Genomic DNA, 20,275 nt, shown 5'->3' with positions numbered 1-20,275 from the left:
TCATTGATCTGCCACACAATCCCAAAGTGCCTATGTCTTAAATGAATCCAAGTATTTCAAAATAATCATGTATGGGTTATGCTAAGGCCAGGTACTCATTGTTCGTTATGCTATGGCAGCGAATTCTCAGAACTCCAACGAATCTCCATAAAAATTAAGAATTTCACGTACATGACCCCTGATTGAGCCCCTGGATGTGATAAAATTGCAATAAACAATGTTCAAGATCATTAACAGAACATCAGATTGTATTGGACAATTGAATCATTTGGAGTGAATATCTTTTTAAGTGAAGGAACTGAACATTATTACAATGAAATTGTTGATTGCTTCAATTTTTGCATTCATATGCTGTCTTCAGAGTTTTCATACTTTTGATGTAATTTTTGTGATTTTTGATTTTAAGCATGTATAAATTGAATTATTTTGCAGTTTGATGACTTGAACTTATATCCAAGGAATATTTGTAAGGTGAGGAATTTGAGGTATGCTGATCATTTTTCATATCATTAAGCTTCTCGATCTTTTATTTAGGGATTTGGCAACGGCAAAAGATTTCCAGTGCCATATGACTGCAATCAATACATCATTTGCATGGATGACATCATGAGAATAAGAAAATGTCCTATTAGTCATCCATACTTTAATTCCTGCACATCCAGCTGTGATCTTAGATCATTTGCTTGTCACATAAACAATTGTGATGATGTAAGTACTTTAAGGAATTTCAAAATTTGGTGAAATATCAATCGATTGGAATTATCTTTATTGCAGAATGGCTTGATAGCTGCAAATCATGAGGTAACTGATGAAATTGTTTTTGATGAATAATAAATTATACACGAATATTATTGCTACTTATTTATTAGCTTTTAAGTATAAAGTACGAAAGTAAAGGAATGTAATATTTTATTTAATAAATAAGCTGGTATCTGTTGGAGCTTCCGAGTAAAGAATGAAAGATTTCACTGATTAGTTAATACATACAGTCATAAATTCAATTTAAGTGCAATAAAGCATTCAAAATTATCACCAAACTTATCAATCCGTTTATAAATAGTCCAAATTTGATGAATATTTCACAACATCGGTGGACTTAGCTGTTTAAAGAACGATTAATACCTACTGAAGTGTAAAAAATAATTGAAGATGAAATTTTTAATTTTAATATCAATTTTGGTGTGTGTAAATCTAAGGATGATCAGTGCAGAGGTTAGTGTTATTCAAGTTGACAAATTAGTGAATTAGTTAAACCAGTGGTGGGCAAACTGTGTGTTGCGGGACACTATATCAGTTGTGTATAAATCGTAGGATGAGTGCGGATTCGATCGTGACCAAAATTTTGTGCTGCAAAAAATAAAAGGTTGTCCACCACTGAACTAGACCATACGTTAATACTGACCATACAGTACTTTTGTTCTAGGAACAAGTCGAACAAGCAACAATAATAAGAACAGGAATTTGCTATGTAAGAATGTTAAATTCTTTAAATTGATTCTGTTTAGTGACAATTAGTTCCTATAGAATCGTCCAGAATGATCAACATTTCCAGACCTCAATAACTGCTCTCAATTTATGATTTGCGTGGATCGGAATGGATTGATACTCAGTAGATGTCCACAAGAGTCGCCATATTTTGATCATTGCTTGTCCAGATGCGTAACCTACAGTTCTGTGTGTTCAGTTGTCCTTTGTTATGGAACAACAACAACAAGAGGAACAACAAACTCAACGCCTTCTTGGTCAACTACTCCTTCGTTCTCAACAACCTCACTTTTTGGAACAACACCGGTAAGATTATTATTCTAAAATTATTTTAATAAGCTAATTTTATAAAATTTTACAGAGATCTAAGAGTCCATAGTCAATTTTGGGGTTATGTACAAGGAACAAATGTTGAATTTGCAACATATCCATCAGGAATCACCACAATTCCCACTGTTTAAAATGAATTAGCATAAATTGAAATAACCTCAAAAAAAAATTTGTTAATTTCCAGTTCTAAAAAGTCTTAAAATAAATTGACGGCACTTAAAAATTGAAGGAAGTGAAATATTTATTGGACATCTTGTTTAGATGATATGACCATAATAAGAATTAAAATTATTTCTTTCCACAAAAACTTTGTTAAAGATCGAGTGATCTAAAAAGCTAATATGACGCATAAAAATTGTTAAAATATTCAGGATTAAGTCAGACTTTATTGGATATAATTAACATAATTCGTACGGCCAAAAGAGAAAATCATCTTCAGCAGTATAAAGACATATAGAAGGTGTCATCTGACATCATACGCTGTTAACACCAAATTGACTCCAGCTGGTATACTTAATGATGATCTTTTTCTATTTTTGGACTAATCCTCTTCCAATTTTTGAGAAGATTAGCAAACATGCGACTTGATGAATTGTGTTCAATTTGAGCGCGTGTTGAGTGAAATTATGGACACTTGAGAGATTGTTGGATATTAGTGAATAAATTAACGACTTGATGACTTAATTAAGGGAACCAAAATATCAAGGCATTGATTTTTTTGGAAAATAACCTAATGAGTGACATGATTTATGGTGCTGAGAAAAGGACGATTCAGAGGTTAAGTTTCGGTTCCCCAAAAAAGGATAATTAAGAGAAGTTTTAGGTTACAGTCTTTGATGTATGCACCGCTCTGTAATTTAGATCCGTTTAGATGTAGAATAGCCCAAAGTTTTTGTTTTGATTTATGAAACCATCCAAATAACTATCATGATATAGATTTATAGACCCAAATGTGTTTGATGTTGAATGATTTTTTTTTATGAAATGTACAGTCATAAAAAAATGGCACAAGATGACTTGATTAGAATCAAATAGCGGTAAATGATGTTATAAAAATTTATGAACAGATCATTGATTTAGTTCTAGTTTTTGAAAAGAAATTGTAAGGTATAATTTTGTTCTAGATTCATCTCAAAATATAGGATTGTCTAAATTAGATTGAGGCTAAAGGCTACAGTATGTAAATTGGATGAAAGTAGTTTGGGAAGTAAGATTGTAATTGGTATTGTAATTTTTTTAGTTCATAAATTCATATTTTTTGAAAAACTTAACCCGAGCAGCACACTATTACGATGAAGTTGTAAAAGCATTCGCCATGTCTTAGTGTTGGCCAATTGACCGTCGTATTTTCGAAATATTGTCCTATATTAACATTTTTCGTGATGTCTTAGTATGCTAATGCAAACAGAATATAACTTTTGAAATATCGATCAATATGAAACTAGGGTTCATCCGAAACTGCATGGTCTACGGACCTGCAACCTTGGACAGCCGAAAACTGGAAACCATTGCATCTAAAATGCAGGATATGTAAGTCTACGATTTTTTGCCGATCCCTTTTATGAAACTAAAGAAACCAAGTTATCAACAAGGGCTATATCGAATATCAGAAGTCGGTTAATCCCCCAACAGGCAAAGAGCATAGTTTTGTGGTCCAAAAATACCACTACGGTATATAAAAGAAGTCTCTTTGCCTGTTAGGGATCTTTCCGAAATAATGCACCAGGCAGCCCGTGAAATTTGGCTTAGTGATCATCTCCAAATCATGCCAGGCTGTAGTTGGATTTGTGCTATTCGAGTATGTAGTTGATTGCTCTAGAATAATTCAAGAATATGAGTTTTTGAGGCTTCTGTACATGATTCTCTAAGAAATTAACTTTTTAGTAGAGCTCGACATTATATTTCATACTAGTGCTAGAATTACATGTAAAATCAAGTTTTTTTTGGATTTATTCTAGTTTCCAAAGCTTGATCCTTCAACTAGGATTGTGTATGTAGTCGATTTGACTCAAGTCGACTTTCAAGTCAATTGATCTTTAGCTTCTTGTAAGTTCGATTTTTGGCAAAGTTAAAAATATTCTAAAATCCAGTTAAAGGGTTAATGGTCTAATATTTCATAGAAGATAGAACATATCTTCATTTGACTACAAAAGCATCAAGTATAATCCCTTAACAATTCATAGACATAATCACATCAGTTATGCTCAATATAATTTGAGCTTGTGGTTAAAATAATTCATCTAAACCACAAAACTCTAAAATCCTAAACTATATATGCATGGATCAAAACAAAGAAATTATCCCAATTACCCTACCCTAATCCAAACAAAACAAAACACAAAAACTTTAATTGTAATTCATTAAGAAATCAAAAACATGTTGAATCCCACAGTTCTCTTCAATTTCTTTCTCCTTACGTGCTTTTTTTAAACATACCGAAATTAATTTATTCAAAGTTAAGAAAAGAAAGAGAAAATACAAAATAAAGATAAAAGGCGACGATGCCCGAGAAATTGATTAGTTCCTTATTTGCCTTTGTATCCCTTACTTTTCTCCTCGTAAAATAAAGAATATGAAATCCTTAAATAAATAAAAACAACAATTATTGAGCGTAAAATTTTGTTTTGAGAACAAATTTTCTATTCAAAATCAGTGGTGGGCAACCTTTTGTTCATGGCACAGCTTGATGGAGAGCGTCGACCAAAACCTTACATGACATACGGTTCACGATCGTTATTGCTACCATTACCGTACACGACATTTCCAAAAATTTGTACCGATACACTAATGCAGTGGTGACCAACCTTTTGTTCACGGCACGACATAGTTATGATGCCTTGGCTAAACCCTTACACGCCATACGATTAATGGTCTTTATCGAAATTTCCAAAAATTTTGGCTGACACACTAGTGCAGTGCTGGACAACCTGGACGCCACGGCTATAATTTTTGAAAAAGCCAGTAAAGCATATAAAGACCAAAGTGCTCATGGGATTGCTTTGTGAGCAACGATGCAAAAGTGCTGGGAATTAGAAACTGGCAGAAGTTATCTAAAGACAGATTCAGCTTTCGACGAATTCTAAATGCGGCAATGTGCCCCTGTGCGCCTTCGTCAAGGAAGTAAGTATGTCATGTGTGGTTTTAGACAATGTTAAGCTTCTAGGTTTGTCGGTGAAAATAAAAGATTGCTCACCATTGCATTTGTGTGCCGTGACACACAGGATGTCCACTCCTGATACAAACAATCTATATATGCTTAGTAGACGTAACAGTTGTGCATATACAAAAATAAAGAAGAAGCAAAAAAGGCCAAAAAAAAAAATAAAATCTTTCACTGCGCCATAATTCAAAGAATTTTGTTTCTTTTTTTTATATTTCTGTTCCTGTATAAATCTTCAATGCATTGATTAAGACATTAAAATTGATGACAAGTTAATCATCATCGTAGCTTGTCGAGTAAATGTGTCCAAGACTTAATATCTATATACACATATTTCTCTTTATTGATATATAGATGTATATATGCTATATAAGTTCGTTTTTATAAAATAATGGTTAATAAGTATTAAAAGTGGGCGAGCAGAGTTTCTTTCCAAGAATAAGTCAAGAAAGACGCATACAAAGCAAAAAAAAAAAAAAATGTGGTGATCAACTTCTACTTGCAGAAGAAATATATACAACAACATTATTCATTATTCCACACGTACAATGGGAGAGAAATAAGTATAAAGTAAATGAAGAGTAAAAAGATCATTGATGAACCACCCATTATTTATATATCGATTCTTATAGTTTCTGGTAACACAAAAGAAAATTTTTATCTCTCGTGCAATTCTCCCCGTCTAGCAATTATATTTCCATGAAAATGAATTGAGATTGAAATTGTGCTGTAAGAAGAGCATGAAGAATGGAAACAATAATCGCGGTGCGATAGACTCACAGGATAGTCAATTGTGAGTGAATATTCCATCCCACTATTTTTCTTTTGGATTTCTTCTTCTTATTCCATCGTCTTTTTTTTCTTGTTACTTCTCTCTGATCTCTCGGCAAGAGATAAATTTTCATGACTTCATATAAAAAATAAAGGCACGAAAGAAAAGATGAAAAAAATTATTTTTTTTTTGTATGTAGATACAATGAATACTTGCTCCAAGCAATTGGAATGAGAAGCATGATCGGAGAAGATGTGCGTGTGTGTACACAAGCATAGACTTGTTCTTCTTACAATCACACACTGTTAAATTAATTTTATATTTATACCATACAATCTTTTTTTTTTATATTTCTCTCTTTATGAAGAAGATATTGAAGTAATGAAGATGTTAACTGATGGATTTGGGCGCATTTTCATTTAATTCTATGGTCAATGATATCTTGATGAAGTGATTTTCTTTGATAAAGTTATTAACGGTTACTGGGAATTTGAATGTTTTTAAAAATAGTGATTGTTTCTCACTTCGAGATTAATGTTGGATTGAATTCTTGATTAAGGCTGCTTGAAGGATTGTTCATGGAATTATAAGGCAAAAAAAAGTGACAGTAATCGTCAGAGTAAACAACAATGTCAAACGTTGCTTGAAATATTATAAAATTGATGGAAATTTTCAAAAAAGAATAAAGTTTTCCCACTTCGAGATGAAAATTTGATTGAATTTATGATTAATGCTATTCCATGTTGAGACCTTGGTATTAAAGGCTGTAAAATAGTGGCAACAATCCTATTATTAAGCAAAAACCTCAAATATTGCTTAAAATTAAGAGAAATTTTGAAAAAAAACAAAATTTTTCTCACTTCGAGATTAAAATTGGATTTAAATCTTGATTAAAACTACTTCAAGATGTGGATTTCGTCTTAAAAACTGCACAAAAGTGGCGATGATCGTATAAAAAAGTAAAAAATTCATAATTTGTCTGAGAATTTGTAAAATTTAAAGAATTCTATTGAAATTTGTAGACTTTCTCACTTCGAATCGAAAATTAAGCAAATTTCTTAATTATTCACCTAAAATCATCAACTTCTCATTTCAAATCATTCAAAAAAATGGCAACGATCACTTAACAATGTAATAAGTTCTCAATTCCACCTTACAACATTCCTAATTCAATCCAAAATGTATCAATTCAAACAATTCACATTACAAAAGATTGCTAAGACTTAAGAAAAGCGATAGGACAAGATCATGTTTGTCTAATTATGTCCTGATGACTTTGCGTAATTTTCGGCAAAACTTTTTTAAATTAGAAATGAGAAAAAAAGAAAAAAAAAAATCAATCGCAGTGAGTAGCAATTAGGAAAAAGTCTTAATTAATATCCAGACGCACCTTGTGAATTTCATCCAAAAAAAAAACAAAAATATTTTCGCCCTCTCTCACTCACTCAATATTCTTGATCAATTATCGAAGATTCTCTTGTGCACATAAAATTCAACATGTATTACAATCATACACATAATAGTGTGTGATTTACGCTGAAGAAAATGAAAATTATGTATTTTTATCGTTCCTCAATAAAGACATTTAACCATTATCCATTATACGGATGTGTGAGCAGCACAAACAATCAGACACACAAATTAGATTTGGATGGTGAATTCATCAAAAAAAAAGGCAATGAGAGAGAATGAAAAACAATACAGAGCAGCAGCAAGTGAGTGAAAGAGAAACAACAAAAAAAAATAATGTTTTAATTTTCACACAATTGATGATGTGTAGTTTCTTCGATGTGTTGTTGATGAAACGCTAAAAGAGAAAAAAAACAGGTTTTTTTAAAAAGATTTCTTCTTTCAGGTTTTTAAGATCTTAATTAAAATATTCAACTATGATTGAGAAGTTCTCCTTTATACCGATCAGATCGGCTGGATAGTTAAGCCGTTAAGATATATATTCGAGAATATGATGTTTTCATTTTAAAGAGCTAATCAACCTTCCATCACGATTTCTCAATCAATGCTTCTTTTCCTTCTTATTATTCCATTTTATATCCACCCGGGAGTCAATCAGCAATCATAACGATAGATAGAGATCATTCTTAAATATCATTTTTTTAAAGGAATGTATTATATGCGTTGATTGAGTCTTAAATGTGTTTGCGTATGTGAACTCAATGTAATCACTGTAAAATGTTCCTTCTTTTCTGCTGTGCTCTTCTCTTCTCGTTGTCGTTGCTTTTTTTTTGCGAGATAATTTAGATGTCATTTGAGGAAGAAAAAAAACCAATTTGATCATGAGTGAGTGTTGATTGTGGTAGTAGAATGTCTGCTGCTGCTGCAGAACTTTCAATACATTCACATTATACACATTGTTCATAGTTCTCTTTCAGTCAGTTTCTTTCCTTTCTTTCATTTCTCTCAGTTGCCTCTTCTTCTTCTTCTTCTTCTACATCTACTTGATTCATATTATTTTGGAAGAAATATCATAGATCGAGTTGAACTAGAGTGATCAGTCTAGGAGATGTTCTTAGAATCAACATGTGGATTTTTTGGTTAAGGATATGGTTGTGTAGATGATTTTAGGTATATTTGGGGATTTTTTGTTGTAAATAGGATATATGATCAAGTATCTTTAAATTCTAAGACTTTTACTTGATGTTAGGGTTTTCAATATCGGTATTAGATATGTACATCCCGGAAATCAAGCCCTAGGCTGACCTGACCACAATTTCCATCGTATCTGTCATGGAGCCACGAGTCACGCTGCCCAAAATCCAGATTTTTCGCCATTTCTACTTCATTTGTCTTCTAGACATTTTAATACCGGCATCGATATCCCTACTCGACATGATTTATGCAAAATACATCCTTAGCATCCTATTATGAAATTATTTGGTTTTTATGGTTTCAATATGACAATTTTCTGTGATGATCAAGAGTCAAATTTGCACACATGCCATATGGTGCCCATACGATGCTTTACTAGGATCAATGATTGTCTATTGTCTAAAAAGAAAGTTTGTTATAGGAAATCATTTAAGATCAGTAACCAGAACTGAAAGTGGAGTCTTATTTTGTGTGGAATAGTCAATTTGAGAAGACTCGGCTCCAAATAAATTTCGAGTCGACTTTAAGTAAATCTTAAACCTTGTATTGATTTTTGCGTTAAAAATTACATGAGTTCTGCTTGAAATATGAATTATAATTACTGTAAATTAAATTATTTTAAAATTAGCACTTATTTGTACCTTTTTAACTGGTTAAGTATAATTAGTTTATCAATTTTCTCCGAGCGGAACAACATAGTCTCTAAGGCCAAATTTATGACAAAATTTAAAAATCATGTGATATTGCAGGTAGTGAGTCACTATTAGTGACACAGGTCAAGGCTGTTTTTGGTCAGCTTTTATGGCAAAGTATGAAATTTACTTCAACGGGTTCACTTCATGACGCAGATGTGGCTCTAATCGCCAAAATGACATAAATCCGCATGTATTTTTGATCGGCACACGTTAACATCCAGGGTAATCGGATAGTGTCCTGCTTTTACAGTCCTGCACACATGTTTAAATTATTTTTATTTTTGAATAACCGATAGATCCCTTGATTAATTCAGCAAATATCAATTAATATTTACATTAAAAATTTTGTTTTCTATCGTTAATTTTTTATTCAAATTTCTGATGCTAAAAACAATACAAATTCGTGCAAAACCGTACAAAATTAACTGAGAGTTTTTCTAATTAACTCAAATGAGTGATCACTTGGCTGTTACTGTTGCAACAGTCGGACTGAAGCGCAGATCAAGCGGGTACTTGTTCATATTGTTAGATGTCAAAATAGAGAATCTGTACAAGCTTTGTGATGTGACCAGTAACAGAGTCAGATGGAAGGTAGTTGGCTACTGTATGGACAACATTTCAAAGTGCGATGATCGGGTTTGTTCTAAAATATATTAATTTGATTTGAAGATTGTGATCATATTCAATACTAGAGTAGCCAAAATGAGCTCAATTCTAGAGTTTTAATCCCTGCATTTAAACAGATTAAACTGAAGTAAGGTTAATGCGATTTTATCTTAAAATATGAACCAAATCATTTTGTATGCGCTAGATTATCAGATACCCTTACTTCATCGCAATCCTAACTATATAATTACTGTGCTAATGATCTATAAGTCATAATTCATGATCTCAAACCTGCTACCAGCAATAATTGTTCACTGATCAAATATTCTCCGTTCTAATTTTATTGCACTACAAAACTTATTTCTGCAAAACTTATTTAATTTATTATATTTCATATAATTCACATCAGATGTTTTAATTTAGAAAACTTTATAGCCTTAACCTTTAAAAAGTTCGATCCTAAAACAACAGAAAAGTTTAAGAAATAAAGTAATTTTTTTGTAGCATAGAGACCATAAATGATCTATCTATGTTTCCATTATACAATCTATGGATCATATAAAATATAAAAAAAAAATCTGTTACGCACACCCATAGAGAGAGTAACTACGCTCATATATCTGTAACGTATGTATGTATGTATGCATGAACTAAAGGAATGTTTATGAGTTTATTTTCAAGATTTTCATTTTGCTTTATTATATTGAGTTGTTAAATATGCTGTCAATTGAGTTTTCTGTATTTTTTGTTGTTTCTCTTTTTATTTTCATTCTTCGTTCGTAAAAATTTTTGTTTGTTTGTTGTATACAATATTTAAGAAAAAAAAAGCAATTCAGTCAGTTGTAGTGCGGGACGGAGAGCATACGTCGGTTCTGTTTCGTTGTTTAAGAAAAAAAAAAATGAGAATATATATATAAATATATATACATGAAGATATTGTGAAGAGAATATAAAAAATATTTTATATCTTAATAATTTTTTTAAATTTTTTTTTAAAATATGTCTTATGACATCGAATAAAGTGCCTTAAAATTATATATATATGATTAAAAAATTTGTGTGATATTTTGATAATTTTTCAAATCATTTAATACAATACTGTGTGACATGTCTATGATGATATTTTTAGTGAAATAATTTTTTTGTGTGAAAAAAATTTATTAAAAATTTAAAAAAAAAAATATGATCTTTTAAAAATACATTTAACACCGCGTGTGAGATATAAATATAAAAAATATTATTCAGAATTTGTGTAAAAAAAAAAAATCATAAAACAGATGATGAGACATGATGATTTCTCCAATTATTAAGACTGATTCATGCATTAGTACTATTAATTAATTAACAAATTTTCAAAAATTATCAAAGAACTCTTTGAAAAAAAAATTCAAAAATTCAATACAATTACGTGGATATAAATTGCAAAAAAAATGAAGGGACCATTCGGTGAAGTTTACCCTTATCATCATCATTTGCACAATCAAATGCTCAATGGTGCATCCAATGGATTATTTCGAAGTGGTGGCGATATCAATCAATTAGCAACTCAACAGCCAAACACTTCACATTTTACCGCATCCGCAGCAAATAATAATTCATTACATTTTCCGTCGGCATTCGTTGCATTTCATAATAGCCAAATGGCGGCTGCTGCTGCTGCAAGTGGACAACAGCGTCCAACACATGAGAGTAATTTTAATCCAGCATCATCATTTCATTATCCGCATGGGTAAGTGCTTCCTTCTATGTTTTTTTATTACTATTAGTATTTTTGGACAGAGTTGATTACTTTTTTTTGTGCTCTGGATGTTATGGGAATTGATAAAATGCTATTAAGATTCGAACATGGGAATTAGAATTTAATTCTAAAGATCCAAAACACAAAACACTTGAGTAGTCAACAATTAGGCTTTCTAATCTCATCCGACAACTCTGTCTGGCGATTATATGAAGATATTATACAATTTTAAGTATACAGCAAATAGGAGGACTTAGAATTATATCTGAAAACGATATCATTAAATACATTCTTTTTTCTATCCAGTTTCGTAAATGAACACATAAATTTTCGACCATAACTAATACTTAAAAGGCGATCAAGGATCACGTCATTTTCTTAAATATAAAGCTTGATTGAGTAACATGGACTAAGCAATACAATTTCTTAATCTACGGAACTAGAAAATAACATAATAGTGAACTAGAAAGAAAGAATAAGAAAAAAAAATCAAAAAGGTTTTCCGTTCTTAGTGAGCGCAACAGATTTATGTCTAATTTTCTAAGCATAAGACACATAAATAACAAACATTATAACATGATCGAGAAGGGGCAATTGATGTCAGGTTCATTATGTTTCGATACATTTTTCTTTCTTTTTTTTTTGTTGAATTGTATTGTGTTATTAAAGGAAAAGAAATGTGTTATGCCAGGAACATATTAAGGATGAATGGACATAGCTATGTGATGATTGAGATGTACACTATTTGATCAATTACGTACCTGGCGAAATAAATGGGAGGAGAGATTGAGGGAAGATTGGGAACAGAAAAAAATGTTAACAATACTGATCCTCTGAAATGAAGTTTTATGTTGAAGGATCCTTTCAATATCTAGACATTAAAAAACTAAAAAGACTAGAATGGGATTGGAATGTGGTTGAGGCGCATTTTGTGTTTTTGAGGATTTTATATTGCTTTATATCTTGTTCAGAATGATAATTTCAGTCTTTAAAATTTGATTTCCAAGTTTCAATATTTAACGGTCATTTATAATTTGAATTTCACAAAATAAAAAAAAATATAGAATGTAATTGAAGGTCTCAAAAATCTAAATTTCAAGATTCCAAATTTACCGGTCGCCAAAAATTCAAATTTTCACAAATCTAAAAAACTAAATTTCTTCTCCACTTCAAAAAGTTTTTTGCGATTTAAACTAATTAAAAGCCTTTAATTCCAATGTTTTAATGTCAATTCCATAGAAAAAAGTGGCAAGCACATTACTAAATATCAAAATCCTTACAAACTTGCCTCAATTTCCAAAAATTCCATGTCAAAGTGTTTATGCAAAACCACGTGTTGTCACTAAAAAATGTGCTAAAAAAGATTTGAGAATCCTGATGAATGACAAGTGAATTATTTCTTTTGCGCCTGCTTCTCAAAAGATCGTCGAGGATTTTTTTTCTCTCCTTTTTCTCATTCTACCTTCTTTCTTTCTATTCCGCCTTACCCAATAATCCTAAAATTCTATCTATATCGTTGTACAACTTTTAAGGATATCTTTTCAAAATGCAATACAGTCATATGTATTACATGTGTATGCGTTCAGAAATAGATGATGACAATTGGAAATTGGTATTGTCAGTTTTTCAAACTGCAAGCAGGTCAAGAATTCTTTGAAAAATATTTTTTGGGAGCCTTTTAAAACATGTGATATATTACTGTATAGAAGTTAAAAAAAGAGAGAAAAAATACATAAAATAAAATAAAAATTGAGGAATGCTGTGAGCTGGCAATCTTTCTAAAGATTTAATTTTTTTTTTCTTTTCTTTCCTGCCGTGATGGATTTTTTTTCGAAAAAAATAGTATAAAAGAATAAGAACAAGCTTGTTAAAGTGAAATCTACTGTGATTATGTTGTGCAACCTGCAAAGTTCCTCATTACTTTGTGAACAGAAAAAGGATCAGGACACTGGTGATGCTTAATTTACGAATAATTTCTTTGTTCTTGTCGATCCTTCTCCGTCATGTCTTTTGTTAAAGTATTTATTACCGTCTTCCGAAAAAAAAGGCATGTATGACACATGATAAATATAATTTAAAAATTCAACAATCTGCTTTGTTATGCAGAAACGTCTAAGACAATATGTGCCGATCACGAGCAAGTATAAATAAGCTTTCATTGTTTAACTTTCCACGCCATTAAAGCGTAATGTTCCGTAGCTTGCTTAACTTGACTTCAACAAAAAAATGAGTTGAGAATTAATACAAAAAAATTTGTGTTTATTTTTAGGTAAAACTTTGAGTAAACATATAGATTTAAAATAATTAACAGTCTTATTCCATCTCCATTGATGAAGATGAGCATTGTGCGTATGTTAATGATGCTTTTAGACCCAACTTCGAATATAATGTTTAAAATAAATAATAAATCACTGTCGCGATGTAAGGAATATTATGAGCACGGCTTGTAATTCCTTGTAATATGTAAAAATAATGATATTAATATTCTACCTATTTGTGCTTTATTCATCTTCACGTTTTCTTTCCATTTTACTTCATTAATAAGTTATTAAATCGCGAGATAGCGTACAATAACAATTTATATGCAAATTATTTGCAGTTGAATGCCCTAATTGTGTGCAAAAAGGTTTTTTTACTGAGAAATATTATTATTATTTATTCTATCAATTTTCAGTATTTTTTGTTTGTTGTGCTTAATTTCACTTACCTCATTTTAATGATTTATTGGTAATCAATCTTGGTAATTTCGATGAAAGGCGTTTCTTACTGTCTGGACATAATTTGCGGATCATTTTGTTGCGGAATTCGTGTGAGAAATTTTTGGTAAATCTTGATCAACTTGTTGATTATTGTGATTTACAAAGAGATTTAAATTGAAATTTTTAAATTTTAAAAAATCGTTAAAATTTAAATTTTAAAAATTCAGATTTTAAATTTCTAATTTTTAAAAATGTTTGCAACTTTAAATTTTTAAAAAACCATTAAAAATGTAAAATATCATATTAAAATTCAAATCTTGAAATCCCATAAAAATTCAAATCTCAAAAAACCGTTAAAATTTCAAAATTTTAAATATTCGATAATTTTGAATATTTAGATTTCAATTTTTTATTGGGCTCAAAATTCGATATTAAATTCTTAATTTCAATAATTTTGCTGACAAATTCAAATTTTAAAACTTCACAAACTAGTTAAAAATTTAAATTTCTAATGTCCGTTGGGTTTTAAAAATATTTAAATTTTTGAATTCCATTAATTTTCAAAAATTCTAATTTAGATTTCTATAAAGTTTCAAAAATTAAAATTCAAAATTCATTATCCTAATATTTAAATTTAATTTTTCCGTTAGTAAACCATAAAAATTTAACTTGCCAAGCATAACAATTCTGATCACATTAGAACCAGAGAAGCTTCTCCCTTTATTTATTCAAATCTTCATCCAAATAAACAACATATTATATTCAAATAAATAAGAAAGAATATTTCAATCATTTTGTAAATTGATTTATGTTATTATTAGATCGATTGATCTCGTTAAAGCATGCTTGTTAAATAAACTAATGACACTGCAACTTTACATACCCATAGATCTTTATAAAATGATTAAAATAAATTCAAACATAAGATTTACTTAAATAATTTTTAATGCTCAATTTCATATACAAATACATAAAGATGTTAAGCATAAAAAAAGTACGGTAAATCATCAGTAATACATTAACTCAAGTTCGAATAGCTTAATTCGACGAAAAATACGTTAATTCAACCAAACAAATTGTAAGCTTTGTAATCCAATTACATGATGAATGGTTTGTTATATCTTACCATGATCTTCATGGGATTGAAAATGGATTTGAAAAGAAATTGTTTAACATTGTACTCCATTTACTTCGTATGAACTGCTTGATAATTTGAATTGAAAGCTCAATTTATTGTATAATTTTATTATTGATCTCATATTTGCAAAAAAAAAATGCTTTGGCAAATTGTTTGGTTGGTTAAATTACATTTGATTGGTTCTTTTTGTTCTGTGGTTTTTGTTTGAGGAGGTCTTGATGTTTTGCATTCTGTTTCTGCCATCTTTTTGAAGCACTTTACGTCAATTTATTGGAAGAACTTTGATTCTTCGAGGAATAAATTGAAAATTACTTTTTGAAGTGGAAGACTTGAAGGGTAAAAAACTACGTCAATTTAAAAAGATTATTTATTGAATATTCAACGATTTTTTTATGAGAAAAAAGCACTTGCAAATGGTTGCTGCTACTTTTTATAGCTATTTCACTATTTGCATATCCAAAAAGCAAGATATGAATAATTTAAAAGCAATAAAACTTTCTGAAGTATCAAAAAAGGGATGAAAACTATAAATTCAAATAAAAAACCGTTAAAATATTTTAGCAACATTGTTTTCTTAATAATAACATCTCAGTTTTATAGCCAAAACAACTTTATCTCCAATGTGAAAGTCATAAAAACTCAATAGCTTCTACAAAATAACTCCTTTACATGTCCTTCAGTTAATAAAATGTAGATGTTATGGATTTCATGAGAAAAAATGTCAACATGAGCATAAAAGTCATAATAAACAGCATTACTGTATTGATGAAATACTTTTAAAAATTCCACAAAACTTTAAAAAGAAGCGAATGAGTTTTTTTTTTGAGGAACAAAACAATTGGATTGTGTGATATATTCATAAGCAACAGCCAACAATAAAGTTACTTCTTCTTTTTGATTTTCATCTCCTTTTACTCAATGTAGAGTCCAACATTAAACGACTAAGTTTTACTCTTGTATAAACAATATTTCCTCGGAACAAGCTGACGAATTCGTCAGCATTCAATTCTCATATACGAGAAGCAAAAACAGTGTATTTCTATACATTTCACTCACTACATAGTATAATAATATTTTTCAATATATAAATGTCTCCTCTCTCTCGTGGTCATGTGTAAATAATAAACTCATCGTAAAGTCACTGCTGTATGGCATGCCATCGACATGAACGGAGGAGAAATATTGGTGTAGAGACTTGATTACTTGTGGTTGGCAAAAAAGCGCATTATTTAGTAAATTAATTAATTGAAGATTAACTTTTGAAAATTATTGGAAAATTAATTGGGTAGAAAATATTCTAAAAGTAAATGTCAAAAAATATTTGAAAGTAACGGCCATTTAGTTTTTGAAAAAAACATCAAATAGATTTTTGAAAAGTGACGATCAAAAAATATTTGAAAATTAACGGCCATTTAGATTTTGAAAATAACAATAATTAGATTTTTAGAAAGTAACGGTCAAAAACATTTGAAAATTAACGAATAAGAAAAATTTAAAAATTAACGGTCATTTAATTTTTGAAAATAACAATAAATAGATTTTTGAATAGTAACGGTCAAAAACATTTGAAAATTAATGAATAAGAAAAATTTAAAAATTAACGGTCATTTAATTTTTGAAAATAACAATAAATAGATTTTTGAAAAAGAACGGTTAAAAAATATTTGAATAGGAGTGATCAAAAAGTATTTGAAAAATAACGGTCGAAAAATATTTGAAAAGTAACAGTTAAAAAATATTTAAAAAATAACAGTCAAAAAACATTTAAATTGAAGGACAGACAGACAAACTAAGACCAAAACTGTCTCTTCCTTTTACAGTAACTTGCGTTATAAAAGTCATAATAAAGAGACTAAGAAAAGAAGCAAAAAAAGCAAAAAAAAAATGCTTCTTGAATGGGTGATGATTTCTTTCTTTCTTGTTATTTTATTTAACTCATATAAGTTGATGATTCTTCTAAAGTAGAGAAGGCAAACAAGGAGTAAAGAAAATATCTCTTATTTTTTTACAAATTTTTTTGTTTGACTTTAACATTCTACTGGCGTTGAAATTATTATGTATTTTTGTGTGTGCCTCATGAGAAGCAGATTTTGGTGCTTTAAAACAACAAGTAAAATATTTTATTTAAATATTTGAACAATTTTTGGATATAATTTTTGGGAAAATAAGAAATATGATCTTTTTAGCTATTAATCTTCCGTTCAATTTGACTTTACGATTAGGTAATGTTTAGCATGTATCTGTAATTATTAGACCTTATTTTCTGTGTGTATATATGCCATGTCGAGTGTCGAGATTGAGAGCAGGCAACACACATGCATCGACTTTGTTTGCTGATCTATTTATCGATTCCAAAAATAAAGTTACTTCTTTTATTATGAGATACTTGACTGTCAATTGGTTTGAAAATAGAAATTTATTTTAACTTTCCTTGTGGATGCTTTTTGGGAATCACTTGATCAGCTAGAAGCGATTTACCATCTCGAGAGGCTGACTTAATGACTTCTTGAATTTAGTACCAAAAAATTTTCTGTTTTCGGCCAATTGAAATAAAATTATTTAAAGCTGTACGGCAAACACGTTTTCTAATTCACAAAAAATTTATTATTTCAATAGCCAATATTGAATATTTTTTATGGACATAACTGTCGACATGAAGATTATCAATTATCAAAACATTGAGCCTAGTTCAGGCTGTTCACTGAATATTAATAAAATATTTTCTTTTTCCTCGTCAATATTTGAAATTGCGTAATTCGCAGAAAAACAAGTAGTTTTGCACATGACGCAAGTCAACTGCGAATGTTTACGGAATATTAGATGAAAAATATTTTTTGTATGCAACATAATACAGGAAATCTGTTTAGGATCATGCTGCATTTCATTTCAATTGACTATGAAATTTTGCAAATAGTTTATGGTGAATTTAGTTCCGAGAAATGTTATTTTTAAAGTTTACGGAAGTTAAAGTTGATTTTTAAGGTGTTTTTGAAAAAGTTTCGTTAAATAGTTTCGTTAAATTTTGACGGTTACTTTAATAAATCAGCCGTTATTATCAGAAATTCAAGTTTTTCGTCAAATTTTTGACTGTTATTCTCAGGAATTTAAATATTTTCGTTAAATTTCTGATCGTTATTCTAAGAAATTCAAATATTTTCGTAAAATTTTTGACAATTTTTCTCAGAAATTCAAAAAATTTCGTTAAATTTTGGCCGTTATTCTCAAAAATTCAAATATTTTCGTTAAATTTTTCATCGTTATTCTCAGAAATTCAAATATTTTCGTCAAATTTTTGACCGTTATTCTCAAAAATTCAAATATTTTCGTCAAATTTTCAAAATTTTGAGATTTTAGTTTGAATTCAATTTTTTTAAAGCCGTTAAAATCCCTAAATTTCCAAACTTCAAAAATCTATTCAAAACAAACACATTGCAACCATTCAACAATCACCTTTGAAGTCTCGTCCACACCTCAAAGCCCCAAATTCAAAGTATCAAAGTATCAAATCAATATGACATTTAATAATAAATCAATTTCATAGATTTGAAATCATTTTGACATTTAAATAATTTGAATTTAGAGAACCTGACATCAAAATATGCAAATAATCTAAGTCCATGTGACAAAAAAAGCTTCCGTCTCCGAGAGAGCAAAAACCAAAATAAAACTAAATTGAGTGTAATTGAGAAATCTTCGATCAATAATTACACAGACTCAAATTTTAAACTGTTGCTCCTATCAAATGGAATTAATCTCCTTTAACTTGTTTGAGTCTGAATGTTTAATAACAAAACTGGAAGTTTTTGAATATTTTTCAATATGTGATATATAAAGGAGTAGCAGCAATAAGCAATGAGTCTGACTTGTTTGAATAATCATAATCGTAGTATAATAATAAACAGGTTGCCTTACTTTTGATCGACACTTGACAGGGGAAGTTTGAAGAAAAGATTTTTGACGCTTTGATAATGAAATTGTAAAGGAACTCGATGCCTACATAATTTATTTACTATTAAAAACTAGCTACATTAATTAGCAATAATTTATGTATTAATATACGACTGCATTTATTTAATTGGATGTCGAGCAAAATTAATTATTTTTTTTGCAGTTTAATAAATTGCATATGATGTTTAACTTGATGTTTCATGGTGCTATACATACACTAGTTTTACATGTAAGACATTTTATTTAATTGATATTGATGCTTAAATGTATCAAAAATTTGTTGGTAAATTAATTTTTGTGGTTAACGGAAGTTTCTATAAATTCCAAAAATTTAACGGGTTTCAAAAATTTGAATTTTTTTATCTGAATTCAAGTGTTTAATTTTTCAAAAATTCAAAAATTTCAACTGATTTTGAAATTCTAATTGATTTCAAAAGTCAAAAAATGTTAACGATTTTCAAAAATTCAAATTTTTAACTTGCTTTCAAATATTCAATTTCTTAACAATTTTCAAAAATTTGAATTTTTTACAAGTTTAAAAATTTCAGGAATATAAAGGTTTTCAAAAATTCAAATTTACACTTTCAAGAATTTAAACTGTTTTCTAAATTTTGAATTTATTTCAAAAGTTCAAAAATTATGATGGTTTTCAAAGTTTTGAACTTTTCGTTGACTTAAAAAATTCTAAAATTTTAACGGTTATAAAAATTTCAAATCTTCAATTGTCTTTAAAAATTAAAATTTTTTAAAGAATTTCTAAAAATTTAATAGATTTCAAAAATTCAAAAAATTTTACCGATTTTCAAAAAATTCAAATTCACACCTGTCTTCAAAATCTTTAAAATAATCTGTTCTCAACTCAAAATCCTCAACAATTTTTAAAAATAAATCAAACGATTTAAATAACACATTAATGACTTTATTAGAAATAGCCAACTGGTCTCAAGACGAAAAATCCAAATTTATTAATGATAAATTAATAAGAATAAAAATATTCTATAAAACCAACACAGAATGAAATTTAATAGCGATACACGACTAGAATCCACTCTAAATGTCTTTCTTTCGGGCCATTAAATTTAAAAAAAATATTCTGGTGT

General features: G+C 29.2%; 1 protein-coding gene and 1 long non-coding RNA gene across 2 annotated transcripts in view; both read left to right on the top strand.

The window, feature by feature from the left end:
* Positions 1–241: 241 nt before the first annotated feature.
* Positions 242–2,043, top strand: LOC139099238 (uncharacterized). The gene is made up of 7 exons (XR_011545281.1): positions 242–379; positions 433–471; positions 535–708; positions 775–1,212; positions 1,424–1,468; positions 1,525–1,791; positions 1,847–2,043. It is a non-coding gene; the product is annotated as an uncharacterized lncRNA (long non-coding RNA).
* An 8,747-nt stretch (positions 2,044–10,790) lies between these two features.
* ci (cubitus interruptus) overlaps positions 10,791–20,275 on the top strand; it is a 64,224-nt gene continuing 54,739 nt past the window's right edge. Inside the window, exon 1 of the mRNA XM_070651605.1 lies at positions 10,791–11,381. Coding sequence (XP_070507706.1) covers positions 11,083–11,381 — 299 coding nt within the window. The 5' untranslated portion in view covers positions 10,791–11,082. The remainder of the gene's footprint in view (positions 11,382–20,275) is intronic.

Source organism: Chironomus tepperi, unplaced genomic scaffold, assembly GCF_022539635.2.
Source record: "Chironomus tepperi strain 1889 unplaced genomic scaffold, CSIRO-AGI_Ctep_v1 contig_465, whole genome shotgun sequence".
Lineage (NCBI taxonomy): Eukaryota > Metazoa > Arthropoda > Insecta > Diptera > Chironomidae > Chironomus > Chironomus tepperi.
The sequence above is the reverse complement of the archived record's forward strand: the minus strand, read 5'-3'. Positions and strand labels throughout refer to the sequence as shown.